This window comes from Haliotis rubra, unplaced genomic scaffold, assembly GCF_003918875.1.
Source record: "Haliotis rubra isolate DU_JTF1 unplaced genomic scaffold, ASM391887v1 Scf424, whole genome shotgun sequence".
Taxonomy (NCBI): Eukaryota; Metazoa; Mollusca; class Gastropoda; order Lepetellida; family Haliotidae; genus Haliotis; species Haliotis rubra.
This window is the reverse complement of record NW_025767107.1, coordinates 895,610-912,585: the sequence shown is the minus strand read 5'-3', so window position 1 is coordinate 912,585 and position 16,976 is coordinate 895,610. Positions and strand designations below refer to the sequence as shown.

General features: G+C 38.7%; 1 protein-coding gene across 1 annotated transcript in view; it reads left to right on the top strand.

Annotated features, from left to right (window-relative positions):
• Positions 1–6,892, top strand: part of LOC124288771 (sodium-dependent noradrenaline transporter-like) — a 37,361-nt gene extending 30,469 nt beyond the window's left edge. The window contains exon 10 of the mRNA XM_046725300.1: positions 6,726–6,892. Coding sequence (XP_046581256.1) covers positions 6,726–6,892 — 167 coding nt within the window. The remainder of the gene's footprint in view (positions 1–6,725) is intronic.
• Positions 6,893–16,976: the final 10,084 nt, after the last annotated feature.

Genomic DNA, 16,976 nt, shown 5'->3' with positions numbered 1-16,976 from the left:
ATGGTCAGCAAACAGAACACCCGTGGAACAAAATGTAACAAATCAATATGTTGAGTATTGGTCGTCGCAGACGAGACTTCCGTCAACCCTCAGCCAATCGTGCCATCTGAATCTGCTACTCAGACTACTGTTGAGTGAGTGAGTGAGTTAGAATTTAACGTCACCTCGGCAATAGACCACTGTTGAAATTCCAGCGACACAGATATCTGAATCTTCATCTTCTGTGACTAATGAAACACCTTCTGTGACAACTAAAACGCCTTCCATGACAACTAAAACACCTTCACAGTCATCAAAAGCACATTAGGGAAAGGACAAACTGTAAAACAAGGCATAAAACAGATTCATCTTCTCGTTCTAATCTACCGGGTAGACAACCTAAAGGATCAGATGATCCAATCAAAGTATAAAACAAGTTTGGATCACTCAAAGAGATGGACGTCTCCGAAAGCATTCAACGCAGAACTGCTAGTTTGTCGCCTAAAAGAAATGGGCGAGATAGATCTCCAGTCAATCCGCCTAAGAGATGATTCATTCTCAAACACCGATTCAATGGAATTGTAGAGGATTAAAAACAAATTGTAAAGATTTACAATTATTGGTCCAGGACTTTAAACCATCAGCTTTATGTCTGCAGGAAACACATTTAAAGCAGACCGACCGTCATTACAGCTCATATCATTGTTTTTTTCTCCTGGCGATAGGGCCACTGGAGGTTCTTCTATCTTAGTTAAACAGAATGTTATTCATAGCCCTGATGCACTGACATCTAGTCTTCAGGCTGTTGCAGTGCGGTTCACTTTACACGTTGCATTTACCCCATGCTCTTTGTATATTTCTCCGGCTTCAACCTTTCAGAAGACTGACCTTTAATCTCTATATGACCAACTACCAAAACCTTGTATTATTATGTGGGACTTAAATGGCCACAACCCACTCTGGGGTGGTACAACCACAAATGCTAAAGGTAAACTATTGGAGGAGTTTTGTTCAGATAACGATTTATGCATTTATAATGACGGTGCCAAAACATATTTACATCCTGGCACAGGAACGTATTCAGATCTTGATTTATCAATTACAAACCTTCTGAACGAATTTGAATGGTCAGTCCACAATGACCTCTGTGGAAGTGACCATTTTCCAACAACATTAAACACTGTGAACCCATCTGATATTATCCCATTCAAGATAGAACTTAAAAAAAGCTGACTGTTATATATATCAAACTCTGTGTTACGACAGACTTAAACCTGCACTTTTGTAGATGTTCCTGATGCCATAAAGGATTGCTCTGATGAACTCAATAATATAGATGATTAGTGTATCCCCAAATCCTCTGCAATTTCACGCATACGCAAACCATGCTTCACCAATGAGTGCAAACAGGCTAGGAAAGCGCGAAAGAAAGCTGACCATTACTTCCGTCGACATTCTATGGTCCATAATCTGAATACATTCATACTTTTAAACGCTAAGGCACGGCGTACTTTCAAGCAAAGTAAACGCCAATCCTGGAGAAATTATGTGTCACACATAAATTCAAGAACGCTGATATCAAAGGTATGGAATATGATCCAGAAAATAAAAGGTAAGGGCTCTCAATCTAGCATTAACCATCTCAAAGACGGAGACGAAGTATTAACTAGTAAATCTGATATTGCAAATACACTTGGAGAAACCTTGGCCAAACACTCTTCCTCATCGAATTATGTACATCAATTCTGAAAATATCAAAAACAGCAGGAAAAGAAAACTATTGATTTCAATTCAGATTGAAGATTATAATGAAATAGTTTCTATCCACAAGCTTCACACGGTTCTTGAACAAGCTCAAGATACTGCTACAGGAGCTGATACCATGCATTATCAACTTCTGAAGCGCTTGCCAGAACCATGTTTAGAGACGCTCTTATCTATTTTTGATGATATTTGGACATCTGGAAAATGCCCTTCTTCGTGGCGTGATGCTATTATTGTTCCCATCCCTAAACCTGGACGTGATCATACAGATCCTTCTAATGATCGACAGATTTCACTAACTAGCTGTGTTTGTAAGACTATGGATAAATAATCAACTTGTTTGGTACTTGGAAACGAATAACTGTATAACAAATACACAATGAGGTTTCCATAAAACCAGAAGTACTGTCGATCACTTTGTGCGTTTGGAATCATTTGTTTTAAACGCTCTAATTAATAAACAAAACGCTGTGTCTATCTTTATTTATCTTGAAAAGGCATATGACACTACGTGGAAATATGGCATTTTAAGAGATTACACGGCTTCGGATTGCGAGGCCGTTTGCCTCAATTTATAGCCAACTGTTTAAATGACAGACTATTTCAAGTCCACGTGGGTTCAACCCTGTCTGATCATTACAATCAGGATCAGGGTGTTCCACAAGGAAGTATTTTGTCTGTCACACTATTTAATGTAAAGATAAATAGTTTGTCAAAAGTTTTAAATGATTAATAGATGATGGATTTCTAGTCGTGGTAAAAATATGCATACTATTGAATGTATACGAGGGTCAAGCGGGCTTTAGGGAGGGATATACAACAACAGATAATATCTTTATACTGTAAAGCCTAATACAAAGATACCTCAGCTCAAAAGGTGGAAAGTTTTACGCACTATTCGTTGATTTTGCAAAGGCTTTCGATTCTGTGCAGCGGGATAAACTATGGAGACTTCTACAATCTTCTACTACGGTCTTAGTAGTAAAATGAATAAAATGTTGAAGAGTATATACGGAAATGTTAAAGTGTGTGTAAGGAATCAGCATGAATTATCTGAACCTTTCATTAGTGAACTAGGTGTTAGACAAGGCTGTATTTAAAGCCCTTTCCTTTTTACGTTTTTCATTAATGAATTAGCAATACAAATATGTGCCACATGTACGAATGGGATTCAACTACACCCAGATACAATACAACTATTTCTGCTACTCTTTGCCGATGATATTGTACTATTCTCTAGTACTGTTAGCGGATTACAGAAACAAATAGATGGATTAGACAATTTTACTGACCAATATAAATTGTGTGTAAACAGAGACAAAACCAAAATTATCGTCTTTAAGAAAGGTGGAAAGCTCTCTAAATTAGAAAAATGGTATTATAAAGGGCAACTACTCAAAAATACCAGTGTTTATAAGTATCTTGGTGTATATTTTTGTAATAGCCTTTCCTGGTCCAAACACACAAAACAAGCGTCAGCACAAGCCTTGAAAATCCTAATCGGTGTTTGTAAAGATATGAGATCGTTGGGTGAAATGTCCTTTAACACATTCTTTAAAATATTCGATATGAAGATAAATCCAATACTTCTATATGGCTCTGAAATATGGGGATTACAACAATATGACAGTATTGAAAGAGTTCATTTATATGCATGCAAAAAGTTTCTTGGTGTAAAACCGAACATATGTAATAGGATGGTTTACGGAGAATTAGGTAGATTCCCCTTGTTTATATACTCTTCCGTTAAAGCCATAAAGTATTGGGTAAGATAACTGCATATGCCATGTCATAGGTTTCCGAAAAAATGTTATGATATGATGAAATTGTATGACGAAAATGGGAAAAGAAATTGGGTGAGTGATATTAGGGAGTTGTTGTACAAAACTGGTTATGGTTATGTGTGGTGTGATCACAATGTTCAGTTGCATACCAATTTTATCATATCATTTACACAAAGAATGAAAGATATCTATTTCCAGTCTTGGTCGGAATCACTACTTCTATCCACAAAATGTTTATACTATAATCAATGGAAATCGGACATACGTTTTGAAGACTATTTAGCAAAAATCGGCGTAAAGAAGTTCCGTATAGGTCTCTCTCGTTTTCGTTGCTCTTCCCATGAATTATTTATTGAAACTGGAAGGTATGCAGGTATACAAAGAGAAAACAGAATATGTCAGTTATGTAATATGGGTACTGTTGAGGATGAACTACATTTTCTTCTAATCTGTCCTGTTTATACGACTCTACGAACAAAATACCTAAAGCCATACTATTATAAGCATCCAAGTGTAAGAACATTAATTTCACTATTAACAGATACTACCACATCAATATTACAGAATCTGGCAATGTACATCTATTTCGCTATGATATTAAGAAAAAGTATTGTTGCAGAAAAGAATGTATAAATGACTTCTATCTACTTATGTAAACTCCAAATGTACTACAGGCCTGTGGCCTTTTTAAGTACTGAAATAAAGATTGATTGATTGATTGAATGGCAGCTGCAGTTGTGTTTAAACAAGATAAATAAATGGTGTCTTGAAAATGGCTCTAAATTTTCTAAATCGAAAAATAATTGCATACATTTCTACAGAGGTCATTATGCGACGATGTCGTATTGGCCACAGCAGATATACCCATGAATACTTGTTAAAGGCGAAGATCCTCCATTTTGCATCCCTTGTGATGAGATAATCACAGTTAAGCATGTCCTGCTTGACTAGTGATTTCTCCATCACAAGGGAAAAATATTTCAATGTCAAAACAATGAAGGATCTTTTTTATAATGTTAATTTTCATTTAATAACATTTTTTTTTAAGGAAATAGAATTACTAGATACATTTTGATAATATGTTTTGTACATAGATATGTGGTATTTTATAATTGGTAGTTGAGATTATATACTGAGAAGGATAGTGGCTGTATGCTCAAAGTGGGTTAAAGTATCGTAAAAAAGTGTCCTCCTGAGAGGGTACGTAAGTCCCAAAACTTCCAAAGTTATATTTAAACTTAATATATTTTAAACTTTTTAGAACGTAGTATTTTTATGATTTTAAATTTGGCTAAATATTCCTATAATCGCAGCTGCTGAGGGATGGTGTAAATCCAGCTAGTGTCCATGCAGGTAGCAAAGGCACTGTAAGTCCCCATGATCCCTAGTATGGTGTCCTAACTTCAGTTGTTGGCGATCTATAGCCCATTTTATATCGTGTTTACTATTTTATATGCTCCCTAACTAGTTTTAAATAAAATGTGATGTACTAGTTATTGTACTGTCCTTTGACGACAGGATTTTATAACCTTTAAATATATTTCATACTTTTTTATTGTTACATAAGGTACTTTCGTCACGATATGGCTGAAATATTGCCGATGTGACGATCAATTTTAAACTCACTCACTCAATCTCTTTACAAAACATAGTGAGTGTCACCTCTCTGAATGATAGGTATATCGATTTGAATATTTGATTGTTTAATGGGATGGGCGGATTGAATCGTACTTTAGTAGCTTATAAGACATCTGTAATATTGTTGTAATAACATTTGGATTAGCCCTGGGTTTATGTTATGTGGAAAAGCATAATTATATGGTAACGTATGTATCGAAATGTATTATACATACGTTACTCATTTGTTTCTTATTCCAGATAGGAAAATGTAGAGCAGAAATTTAGAAAGAATATTGGGAAAGGCAGAAAGCAAAAGAACGATTGAGGATACAGTCGTATTATGTTCCTGCAAGTCAGCTTAATTGAAAAGCGTTTAAGAAACGAAATAAGGGAGTAAAGGTGACAAATCGTCTGTCAAGACTTCGTAAGCAACGTCAGCATAGAAACAATGAACAGACTGAGGCTGAGACAAGTGGTTATTGAAGTGTTGCATCACAAGTCCTGATGACGAAAACCAACCATCAATTTTGCAAGTGAAGCTGACATCAATTGATTTCATCTAACAAAAGTTCAGGGATGAAAAAGATAAAGGCCAGGTCTCATCGAACCATCAGAAGTCCCCAACTTGACATATCCAATTTGAAATCAAAATCCAAACATCTAGAGCGCCTGAGGAAGGAACAAAATGAAACATCAAGCACACCTCGTCGTCAAACTGAAGCTGATGTTAACAAATTGGATCTCACAAAAAAACGTGGTGCTCTGGTCAGAAGGAAGTTGTAACTTAAAAAAGGTAATCGTCGCAGAATTTGGTGAGAGAAAGAGAAAAACAAACCCTAAGCAGAGACACATAATGCACAATGTAACTGGAGGTCGTATTTTGAAAAGATATAGGTGTGTGAATCTTGAGTCAAAGAGCAGTACAAGCAACTGTATACACTCAAAGATAATCTTCCAGAACACGAATTTATACTGCAGATGGACTGCAGAAATCTTGTTCTTGTAGGTCCTTTGACGAGATTCATACGGCCTAATGGAACCAAGCCTCGGTCACATTACATTCAGCGGTTGCGTACTGGAGGACTTCAGAAAAGCTTTGTCTAAAGAGCTTTGTCATTCTTTCCGATGAGGTATCACAATCAGCCGGTACAGTCTGCGCCTTTATCGAGAAGATGCTGCCTGAACTTTATGAGATAGGCAAAAACAATTCACTACTGGACTGACTCCCACTCAAGCCAGTACCGGAATCGCTTTATTAATGAACTTGTGGCCAATCATCAGGAAACCTTTGGGATGAACGCCCGTTGGAACTACTTTGAGGCCAGCCACGGCAAGGGGCCATGCGACGGCTTAGGGGTTACCACTAAAAGGATGGACGATGAGGCCATTCGACAGGGGAAAGTTTTTATACGACAAGAGCGACATGATGCTACTGTTTCACATGTTTTTCTTATGATTTCTGTAACACCTGGGGTCAGCAGAAGGTAACAGTTAGTAAACGGCCTGTAACGGAGAACATCTCAAAAGAATCAGCTAAAATCTGCTCATGTAGCTACCTTCACACAAAAACCTATGTAGCTGCTATCTACGAGGGCGAATGGTGTGTCGGGAGGATTGAGGATATTGATCATGAAGATGGTGACTGCGAGATAACTTTCCTGCAGAAAAGTAAGGGGCTGTTCAAGTGGCTTGCCAAAGAAGATAAGCTATGGGTTGATGGTGCCAACATCATCGGTGCCCACTAGTAAATCAAACAGACTGTTCAAACTGAAGTGGTAGGATTTGGACAAAATACAGAAGATACTGTACTTAAATAATTTATCACACTGTCACTTAATTCTCTGGTCAGAAACACTAGTCACGTACGTATCAGATGACAATAAGTTATAATGCAAGGTGCCATATTTGCATACCAGCTGTATGGTTATTTGTAAAATGGTGCTGCTGAAAAAGTGATATGTAACATACCATATACCAAACTTGCCAAATATAATATTTTTGCTCAGATTTTGTGTATTTGGCTTTTGACTTACGACGCCTACCCATTTGCATTTCAACGGGGGAGGAAACGAAGAATTTCTTAATAATTTCTGGGACAACTGTATTTGTGATATGATTATTCATTACCTAATGGTGCTCATGAACAGTAACATCAAATGTATGTGTGTTACAGGTCTTGGGCCTAATTACATAGTTAACCCTTTAGGTATAGATCGAATATGCATTCATCGTACAATACATATACCGAGACACTGAGATAGCGTGATCAGTTATACCTCGAAATAATGAAGATGTAATATTGTGCTGTCCATGTCCATCTCCAACGACAATGTATTTGATTACATCATGCCGATATAACCACACTATTGATATCTAGGCTCATGTTGCCATTTATTGCAAAAGAAACAATCGTACATTGAATTTTGCATGAAATGGAGTGTGTAACAATAAAAGATTAGTCGCTTTTTGTATATATTGAAGGTGAGTGAGTTTAGTTTTACGCCGCTTTTAGCAATATTCCAGCAATATCCGGCGGGGGACACCAGGAATGGGCTTCACACATTGTACCAACACAGGAAATCGAACCCGGGTCTTCAGTGTGACGAGCGAACGCTTTAACCACTAGGGTACCCCACCGTCCCATGTATTGAAGGTATTTCTTATGAAGTATTTGATGTCCGTCAGTGCGCATGTCCCCGTTCGTTCCAATGTAATACTAGCATGACATCGGCAGATTAAGTACATATGCATAAAACGTACATCAGCACGTTTAACGTGATCTCCATTCAAACAACCACGTGAGGACGCATCATGCATACATTTGGGCACGACACTCACGTATTACATTTCCACATTGCCAGAACATCGGGTGGAGTCAGTTGGAACCAGTAAGTAAGTTGAAATGACAACAGTACTACTACATTTTGTAAAAGTATTTTAAACTGAACGTAGCTTCTCTGTATAAGTCTGTCATGACTGCTTTGTTAACTAGTGGAATGATTAATTTGTTAATCCTTCTACTATAGTGTAGAAGTGTATGGTATAGCAAGAGACGTTAAGGATATCAAGAGAATGAGCTCACTGCCGATAAAAGATGGCAAACGACAAGCCACTAACCTGCTATCATCTGCAGGCTTCAGCGTTTCAATGACTGTCCACCGGACTCTCAATACAAGTTAAGGCATTGTCAGAGATCGGAATCATATTTTAGAGGACACGGCGGAGCTTGATATCATATGCAGGTTATTGCAAACGTCAAGCTAATTGGTTTATCCGAACTCCGTTGAGATGCTTTAAACATAAACAATTGGTAAAAAGACAAACTCATGCTCAAATCACACAATCTTTGCTCATTATGGCGATAGTAGGCAGGAGATAGCAATTGACTTCTTATATACCGACACATTGGATGTGCTACCTGTTTTTGTATCTCTCCATAAGTCCCTCAATTGTAGCAAAGGCAATGAAAAGTATCGTGATCATCGCTTAGACAATACGTCTTAGTTTGACATGGTGTCCGAGTTGAGAGATCACGGTGTGGCACATGTGAAGCAATTTTCTAGGGTGTGAAGTGTGCTCAGAAGTGTTCAGAAGTGATTCATCAAAACGCATACATGTCTTCTTTTAGTCTCTGCCTGCACCCAAAAACTATCAAATCGGGTTATTGCTGATTCCTGGGGTAGTTTCCTAGAGTTTGAGGCAACAGACTGACTTCCAATGAAATTACATCATTTTGCTATGTGAGGGCAATACAGGTGATGTCACGCTTACGTTCTGTGTCACTGCTTGTCGAATGAGGTAAACGACAGCCGGCCTGATGACTATTTCGTAATTGACAACAGGTAACAATATATAACTGGCAATATTCTCATATTTGATTATTGTTCACTGACTTTAACGACACATTTCATTTTTTTCAGGACGACACATGCACTGCTGAGTATGAGTAAGGAGCAGATTGTAAACGTTCCTCTTCAGGAGCCCAACGTGACATCAGGTGAAGAACATACGAAGAGAGCACAATGGTCAAACGCGTTTCAAGGTGTCATTGCTCAGCTTGGATTTTCTGTGGGTCTAGCAAACTTATGGCGGTTTCCCTATGTCTGTCAAAGAAACGGAGGAGGTATGGTCTTATTCATATGTAATCTGTCAAAGCGTCAACCGTCTGTATAAACAGAACAGAAACTGGCAACAATAATCCAAACAGACCCAAATATTATTCATACACGTTCACTCATACAATGCAATTGTATCTTAATATCTTAATGGGTCCCTTTGTAGCAAGTTGCTGGTTGCTTTATAAAGTTGCTACGTGAAAGTGTGAGTCTACGTCAAGGTGTATGTCTGCGTCCCGTGTCCCTCAATGCTTCCTCATCCTCAAACAACCCTGATCCCGATCAGTTGCCCCTCTTGTAGCATAGATACTTCTCAAAGCAAACCAAAACATTTTGCTCACACTTCCCATTTCACAACTGCAGGTGCATTTCTGATACCTCACGTAATCTGCATCGTTGTTGTGGCTATACCCCTCTTCTTCCTGGAAGTTGCCCTTGGTCAGTTTTCCCGTAAAGGTCCCATAGGCGTTTGGGCGATGTGTCCTTCATTAAAAGGTAAATATAAACGGCTGTATCTGTTTGCGCTATTGATAACACATGTCATTGGATAAAAGTACTGCACGGTGTACCAGTGCCACTGCGTCAGTTCCTCCTTTGTGTTCCTTCCGACAAGTTTAAGTCATTTGCTGCAAGGATTTGTCAGTTTGCGTCAGCTGTACTTTGGAACTTCCGTATGATCTGAGATGTTCTCCCTCACTTGACGTTTTAATAGCTTATCTCCAGACCTATCTCTTTGGGAGACATTAAAATTGACTTGAACTATAGTATGCGCTTACAGCGCGCATGCCCATCAGGTGTGGAGATCAGATCTATACAAATGTCTTGATTATTATCATTATTAAGTGGATGATATTTTGTCCCAAATGAAATGTAACTGTCAAAAGCTGATGAAGTCTTTCTCAGAGCAACCATAATTTATTATGATATATGTTGACATTCAATTTCATCTCTTTTTCTTCCTAAAAGTAAATCCAAAGCGGTGGTAACTTGCATTACTATCTTCGTTTTCAAGGTATCGGTTATGGTATACTAATACTAAACTGTGTGAGCGTCCCGTACTACAGCATGATGTTTACCTGGGCCCTCTACTACCTGTACAACTCCTTCTCCACCGTCCTGCCCTGGACAACTTGTGGCAATTCATGGAACACGCTACAGTGTGTGGCTGCTGCAGGCTCGAGACGTGAAGTTGGTACTACGACGGAGATAGCTATGTTTAGTCTCAACACAACAAGAACGACATATTCAAACCTCTCGGGAACAGTTACAAATGCATTTGGTCACACATCAACAGAGGAGTTTTGGCAGTAAGTTCACTTCAATGGTTTCAAATTCGATCCAATGTTATTTGCACATGGTTTTCGGTTATTCATTACTGACCATGTTATATGTTTAAGATACAAAGTCCTTGTCATTTCCTCGAGCTTGGAAGATATGGGATCCCTGCAGCCGCATCTCGTCATTTGCTGGTTTCTTACCTGTGTGAGCATGTTCCTGTGTTTGATGAAAGGAGTCAAATCTCTTGGAAAGGTATTGTTGCTTGACCTTGGAAATTGAAAGTTTCTCTTTGTCAAAGTGTCTGAATTTATGCTTATTGCATTTACCAGTGCACATATATGTATTTTGTTCTGATAATGAGTTAACATGTAGTGACACATTGTAGGCCAATAGGGGACATGTTCGTTTTTCATTCTACGATATACTGACCACCGTGTGTCACAGGTGGTGTACGTGACTGCGACGATGCCGTACGTTTTGCTGACGACGCTGCTGGTCAGGGCGTGCATGATGCCAGGCGCTGCAGATGGGATTTCATTTTACTTAACTCCAGATTTCATGCGTCTTCAAAATGCTCAGGTCAGCTAAAACCTCAAAAACATTTTTATTTATGAAAAGACATTCCACCCGCAAACACACCTAAAAGCTCTGAAGGCTAAAATTTCATTCATAGGTGTGGTTAGAAGCACTTCTCCATGTATTCTACTCTTCGGGACCAGCTTGGGGATCTCTGATTGTCATTGCAAGCCACAACTCTCCCCGAAACTATATTGTCAGGTAATATATGAATGCGGGGATTGTCACAAATCCACTTACCAATGTTTAACTCAATGAGTAGTTTACTAGTCTGCTCCTTTTGTATTCTGTACACATATGCTGGTACCCGTGAAGATCCGGGGTGGAATTGATATTCAGTAACCCATGCTTGTCATAAGAGGCGACAGTATAACGGTATCGGGTGGTCAGGCTCGCTGACGTAGTTGACACATGTCATCGTATCCCAATTGCGTAGATCGATGCTCATGATGTTGATCACTGGATTGTCTGGTCCAGATTCGATTATTTACAGATGTCGCCATATAGCTGGCATATTCAGTGAGGCGTACAACTAAGCTCACGCACACATATGCTGGTCATTCATTTACATTAATAAAACAAATGGCATACTTTATGTTGGCATTATGACATAATGAATTAGGAAAGTCAGTGAAGAATTAATTTCACCTTTGTTTCATAAACAAATAAAGTCAGGAATGTTACTGCTGCTACTACTAGTTCCACTACTACAGACACTCACAAATAACATCCTCCTCATGTTGAGTGCTGGGTAACGCTAACAGTGAGTGAGTGAGTTAAACTTTAAATTCACATCGGCAGTATGTCAGCCATATTGTGACAATGAAAGTTCTAAATATATAAATGAATGAAAACAAACTTAGACAATATGTTTACATGTCTGCAAAGGACAGTAAAATAACTTGTCTTGCACAAATTTAAAACTAGCATATAACAATAAAACGCTATTTCTATCTGCAACAATACAACACAAAAATGGACTCTAGGTCGCCAACACCCGACGGTAGATCACGGGTAGCTGTGTGAGTTGTGTGTATAGAGGCGTGTGGCGTATCCTGTAGCTGTGTAGGTTGTGCGTATAGTGTGTATATCTATTAAAACGATGGTAGATATAAACCTACTTCAAATGACATTTGTTTTAGATCTTTCATTGACAAAACTAAAGAAATCTGACACAAATCAACTAATTTATCAGCAAGTGTATAAACAATTACGAAACGGCTACGATGCTTATAAAGCTATATTTGCTGATGGCTCCAAACGTGGTAGCACAGTTGTTAACGCTACTATGTTCAAGATTGCCGAATAACAGCTAATTTTTTTACTGCCGAATAAATAGCTATAGCTAAACGGCTCTACGATATATGAATGGTCAATCTGGAGACTATTCATTATATCTTCTGATACCCTCTCTTGTCTTCAGGCCATATAGAATATTTCTTGTCAACATCCACTTTTAACTGAAATACGCGACTTATATAATGATCTTGCTACTGGCCAATACGACATCGCCTTCTGTTGGTTACCCAGTCAAGTTGGAATTACTAACAACACAATGGCTGCTGCTGCTAAACAAAGCTGTGACGTAACTTCAAATCCTGTATAGCGTTTATAAACCTATAATTCACCAAAATGCATATACATTATTAAAAGCCTGTCCACAAAGGACAGTAAAACCACTAGAATATCACAGATATGAATATAAAAGAAGCATGTAAATCTAAAACATTTTAACAATATATAGAAGACAATGCAATATAATACAGGCTTTTAATCGCAGTATGTATATATGTCGATTTTAGATAACTGGCAAACCTTGCGTACAGTCGATAACAACCGAAGGGATGGTTTAAATCCAGCTAGAGTTCATGCAGGTAGCAAAATTACTGAAAGTCCCTAGTATGGTGATCCACCTTCAGTTGTTGGCGATCTATAGCCCGTTTCTATATTGTATCGTTGTTTAGCGTGGTATATTTTTATGGTTACGTACTAGTGTTATTAGAAATTCTGTGATATGTAGGGAGTTTACTTTCTTTCATCGACGTGTATGTATTGTATATAATTTGACCTTTACCAATATATAGCTCTTGTAGTCACGATATGGCTGTAATATTGCCGATGTGACTTTAAATGTCAGCTCACTCACTCACTCTACTACGCCATATCTAAATCGAGCCTTTTTACTTTTCAGAGATGCTATAGTGGTTACTTTATTAGGGGAGTTGACAAGCGTTTATGCCGGTTTTATTGTGTTCGCAACGCTCGGTTTCCTGGCTCACAATGCTGATGTGCCTGTAGCTGACGTCATCACTTCAGGTGCGTTACACGCATAAATGTTTATAAAACATTAAAATGTCGCTCAGAAAATATTATTGTGGTTTTTGTTCATCTGACTTTTAACGAGAATCGAACTCACTCCACGAGATTGATACGGTTTTTCAATCCTAAGTCTATATTGTATCCAATATTTTAAATATACTTGACTGCTCCACCATAGGTGGCCAAAGTCATGTTTAGAGCGGATCAGTACTCTGTTCAGTTGAAGGAGGGTTTTCTGATTCCCTCGACACTTTGAGTTAGAGACGACTTTTAACAAATCAAGGGCCTTCAGGCACATATTCTTTAAATATTTAATGTGGCGTTGAAAGGTCAAATGCTGTAAAAAAATTAAACACTCTTCAAAAAAAAAGAAACGCACAGGCGTGTTCAGTTCATTTCGATATATTTGGATAGCAATCGTCATTATGACAATTCCTATGTTTGAATCCCGTTAATTATGTCGTATTTGTTGTGTATTTTAAACGTGTGCTTGTAAACGTGTGCCGTGAAACGTGCCTGCAGAAAATGTGTTCCACGTAATGCACTCGCAATATGTGGGAAACGTGTGGAGACATCGACTATTCATTACGAAATTTACGACGTAAACAAAGATATAAATGCCAAGATTGAATTCCACTGACCGAAATATCGCAATTGGACGTTTGGAAGCAGCGAAGTCCCAGTCTGCTGACACCATTATCGCATCGATATACCCGCTTCAATTCGACCCAAGATCGTCCCAGAAGTGGAAGGCCAGGAGTGACCACTCCTACTCATGACCGATTCATATGGGTGTTTCACCGTTACTACAACAGTGGACACTGCAAGACAGGTGCCTTGTTTTAGATCTTTCATTGACAAAACTAAAGAAATCTGACACAAATCAACTAATTTATCAGTGTATAAAACAATTACGAAACGGCTACGATGCTTATAAAGCTATATTTGCTGATGGCTCCAAACGTGGTAGCACAGTTGTTAACGCTACTATGTTCAAGATTGCCGAATAACAGCTAATTTTTACTGCCGAATAAATAGCTATAGCTAAACGGCTCTACGATATATGAATGGTCAATCTGGAGACTATTCATTATATCTTCTGATACCCTCTCTTGTCTTCAGGCCATATAGAATATTTCTTGTCAACATCCACTTTTAACTGAAATACGCGACTTATATAATGATCTTGCTACTGGCCAATACGACATCGCCTTCTGTTGGTTACCCAGTCAAGTTGGAATTACTAACAACACAATGGCTGCTGCTGCTAAACAAAGCTGTGACGTAACTTCAAATCCTGTATAGCGTTTATAAACCTATAATTCACCAAAAATGCATATACATTATTAAAAGCCTGTCCACAAAGGACAGTAAAAACCACTAGAATATCACAGATATGAATATAAAAGAAGCATGTAAATCTAAAACATTTTAACAATATATAGAAGACAATGCAATATAATACAGGCTTTTAATCGCAGTATGTATATATGTCGATTTTAGATAACTGGCAAACCTTGCGTACAGTCGATAACAACCGAAGGGATGGTTTAAATCCAGCTAGAGTTCATGCAGGTAGCAAAATTACTGAAAGTCCCTAGTATGGTGATCCACCTTCAGTTGTTGGCGATCTATAGCCCGTTTCTATATTGTATCGTTGTTTAGCGTGGTATATTTTTATGGTTACGTACTAGTGTTATTAGAAATTCTGTGATATGTAGGGAGTTTACTTTCTTTCATCGACGTGTATGTATTGTATATAATTTGACCTTTACCAATATATAGCTCTTGTAGTCACGATATGGCTGCAATATTGCCGATGTGACTTTAAATGTCAGCTCACTCACTCACTCTACTACGTCATATCTAAATCGAGCCTTTTTACTTTTCAGAGATGCTATATTGGTTACTTTATTAGGGGAGTTGACAAGCGTTTATGCCGGTTTTATTGTGTTCGCAACGGTCGGTTTCCTGGCTCACAATGTTGATGTGCCTGTAGCTGACGTCATTACTTCAGGTGCGTTACACGCATAAATGTTAATGAAACATTAAAATGTAGCTCAGAAAATATTATTGTGGTTTGTGTTCATCTTACATTTAACGAGAATCGAACTCACTCCAAGAAATCGATACGGTTTTTCAATCCTAAGCCTATATTGTATCCAATATTTTAAATATACTTGACTGCTCCACCATAGGCGGTGGAGCCATAGTCATGTTTAGAGTGGATCAGTACTCTGTTCAGTTGAAGGAGGGTTTTCTGATTCCCTCGACACTTTGAGTTAGAGTCTACTCTTAACAAATCAAGGGCCTTCAGGCACATTCTTTAAATATTTAATGTGGGATTGAAAGGTCAAATGCTGATAAAAAATGATACACTCTTCAAAAAAAGAAACGCACAGGCGTGTTCAGTTCATTTCGATATATTTGGATAGGAATCGTCATTAGGACAATTCCTATGTTTGAATCCCGTTAATTATGTCGTATTTGTTGTGTATTGTAAACGTGTGCTTGTAAACGTGTGCCGTGAAACGTACATGCAGAAAGTGTTTTCTACGTAATGCACGCGCAATATGTGGGAAACGTGTGGAGACATCGATTATTCATTTCGAAATTTACGACGTAAACAAAGATATAAATGCCAAGATTGAATTCCACTGACCGAAATATCGCAATTGGACGTTTGGAAGCAGCGGAGTCCCAGTCTGCTGACACCATTATCGCATCGATATACCCGCTTCAATTCGACCCAAGATCGTCCCAGAAGTGGAAGGCCAGGAGTGACCACTCCTACTCATGACCGATTCATCTGGGTGTTTCACCGTTACTACAACAGTGGACACTGCAAGACAGGTGCCTGGTCTTCGAACAATTTCCAAAGATCAGAAATTGTCTGAGAGAAGTGGGGATTCGAGCATATCAACCAAAAGTTGGACCTGTCCTGACACGACTAACAAACAACGACATTTCCAATGGTGCAACAGGGTACAGGCATGTGTTTGCAAAGGGCGACGCGTTTGATTCAGCGATGTATTGCGTTTCCTCCTGCAGGGACGGGAAGGGAAACAACGTATCTATCGACGTCGACAGGAACGTTTTCAGCCGAACTGCATTCGACAGGTGGACAGTTTTTGTTGAGGTAGTGTCATGTTGTGGGGTGAACGTCCTACACGGGTAGAACAGAGCTTGTGGTGGTTCAAGGCAATGTTAGGGCAAATCTCTACATCTACACTTTTAAACCGCCACATGGAGCTCTTTCAGCACGACAACGCTCGGGCCAATACAGCTCGTGTGACAGGTGCCTATTTCCAATGCAAACGTCAATGATCTGAAACCGACCCCGCATCTATGGGACGCATCCGTAGCCGTCACCATCGTCCTCGGACACTTGCAGAGCTTGCCCACGCGTTGCAGGGGCTTTGTCGAAGAAATCCCCAAGCAAAAATCCTGACGGCTTGTGCAGTCCCTTCCAAGGCGGTGTATACATGTACATTTCTTTCTTTTAGAACTGTGCGTTTCTTTTAAATTTAAAACCATTTTC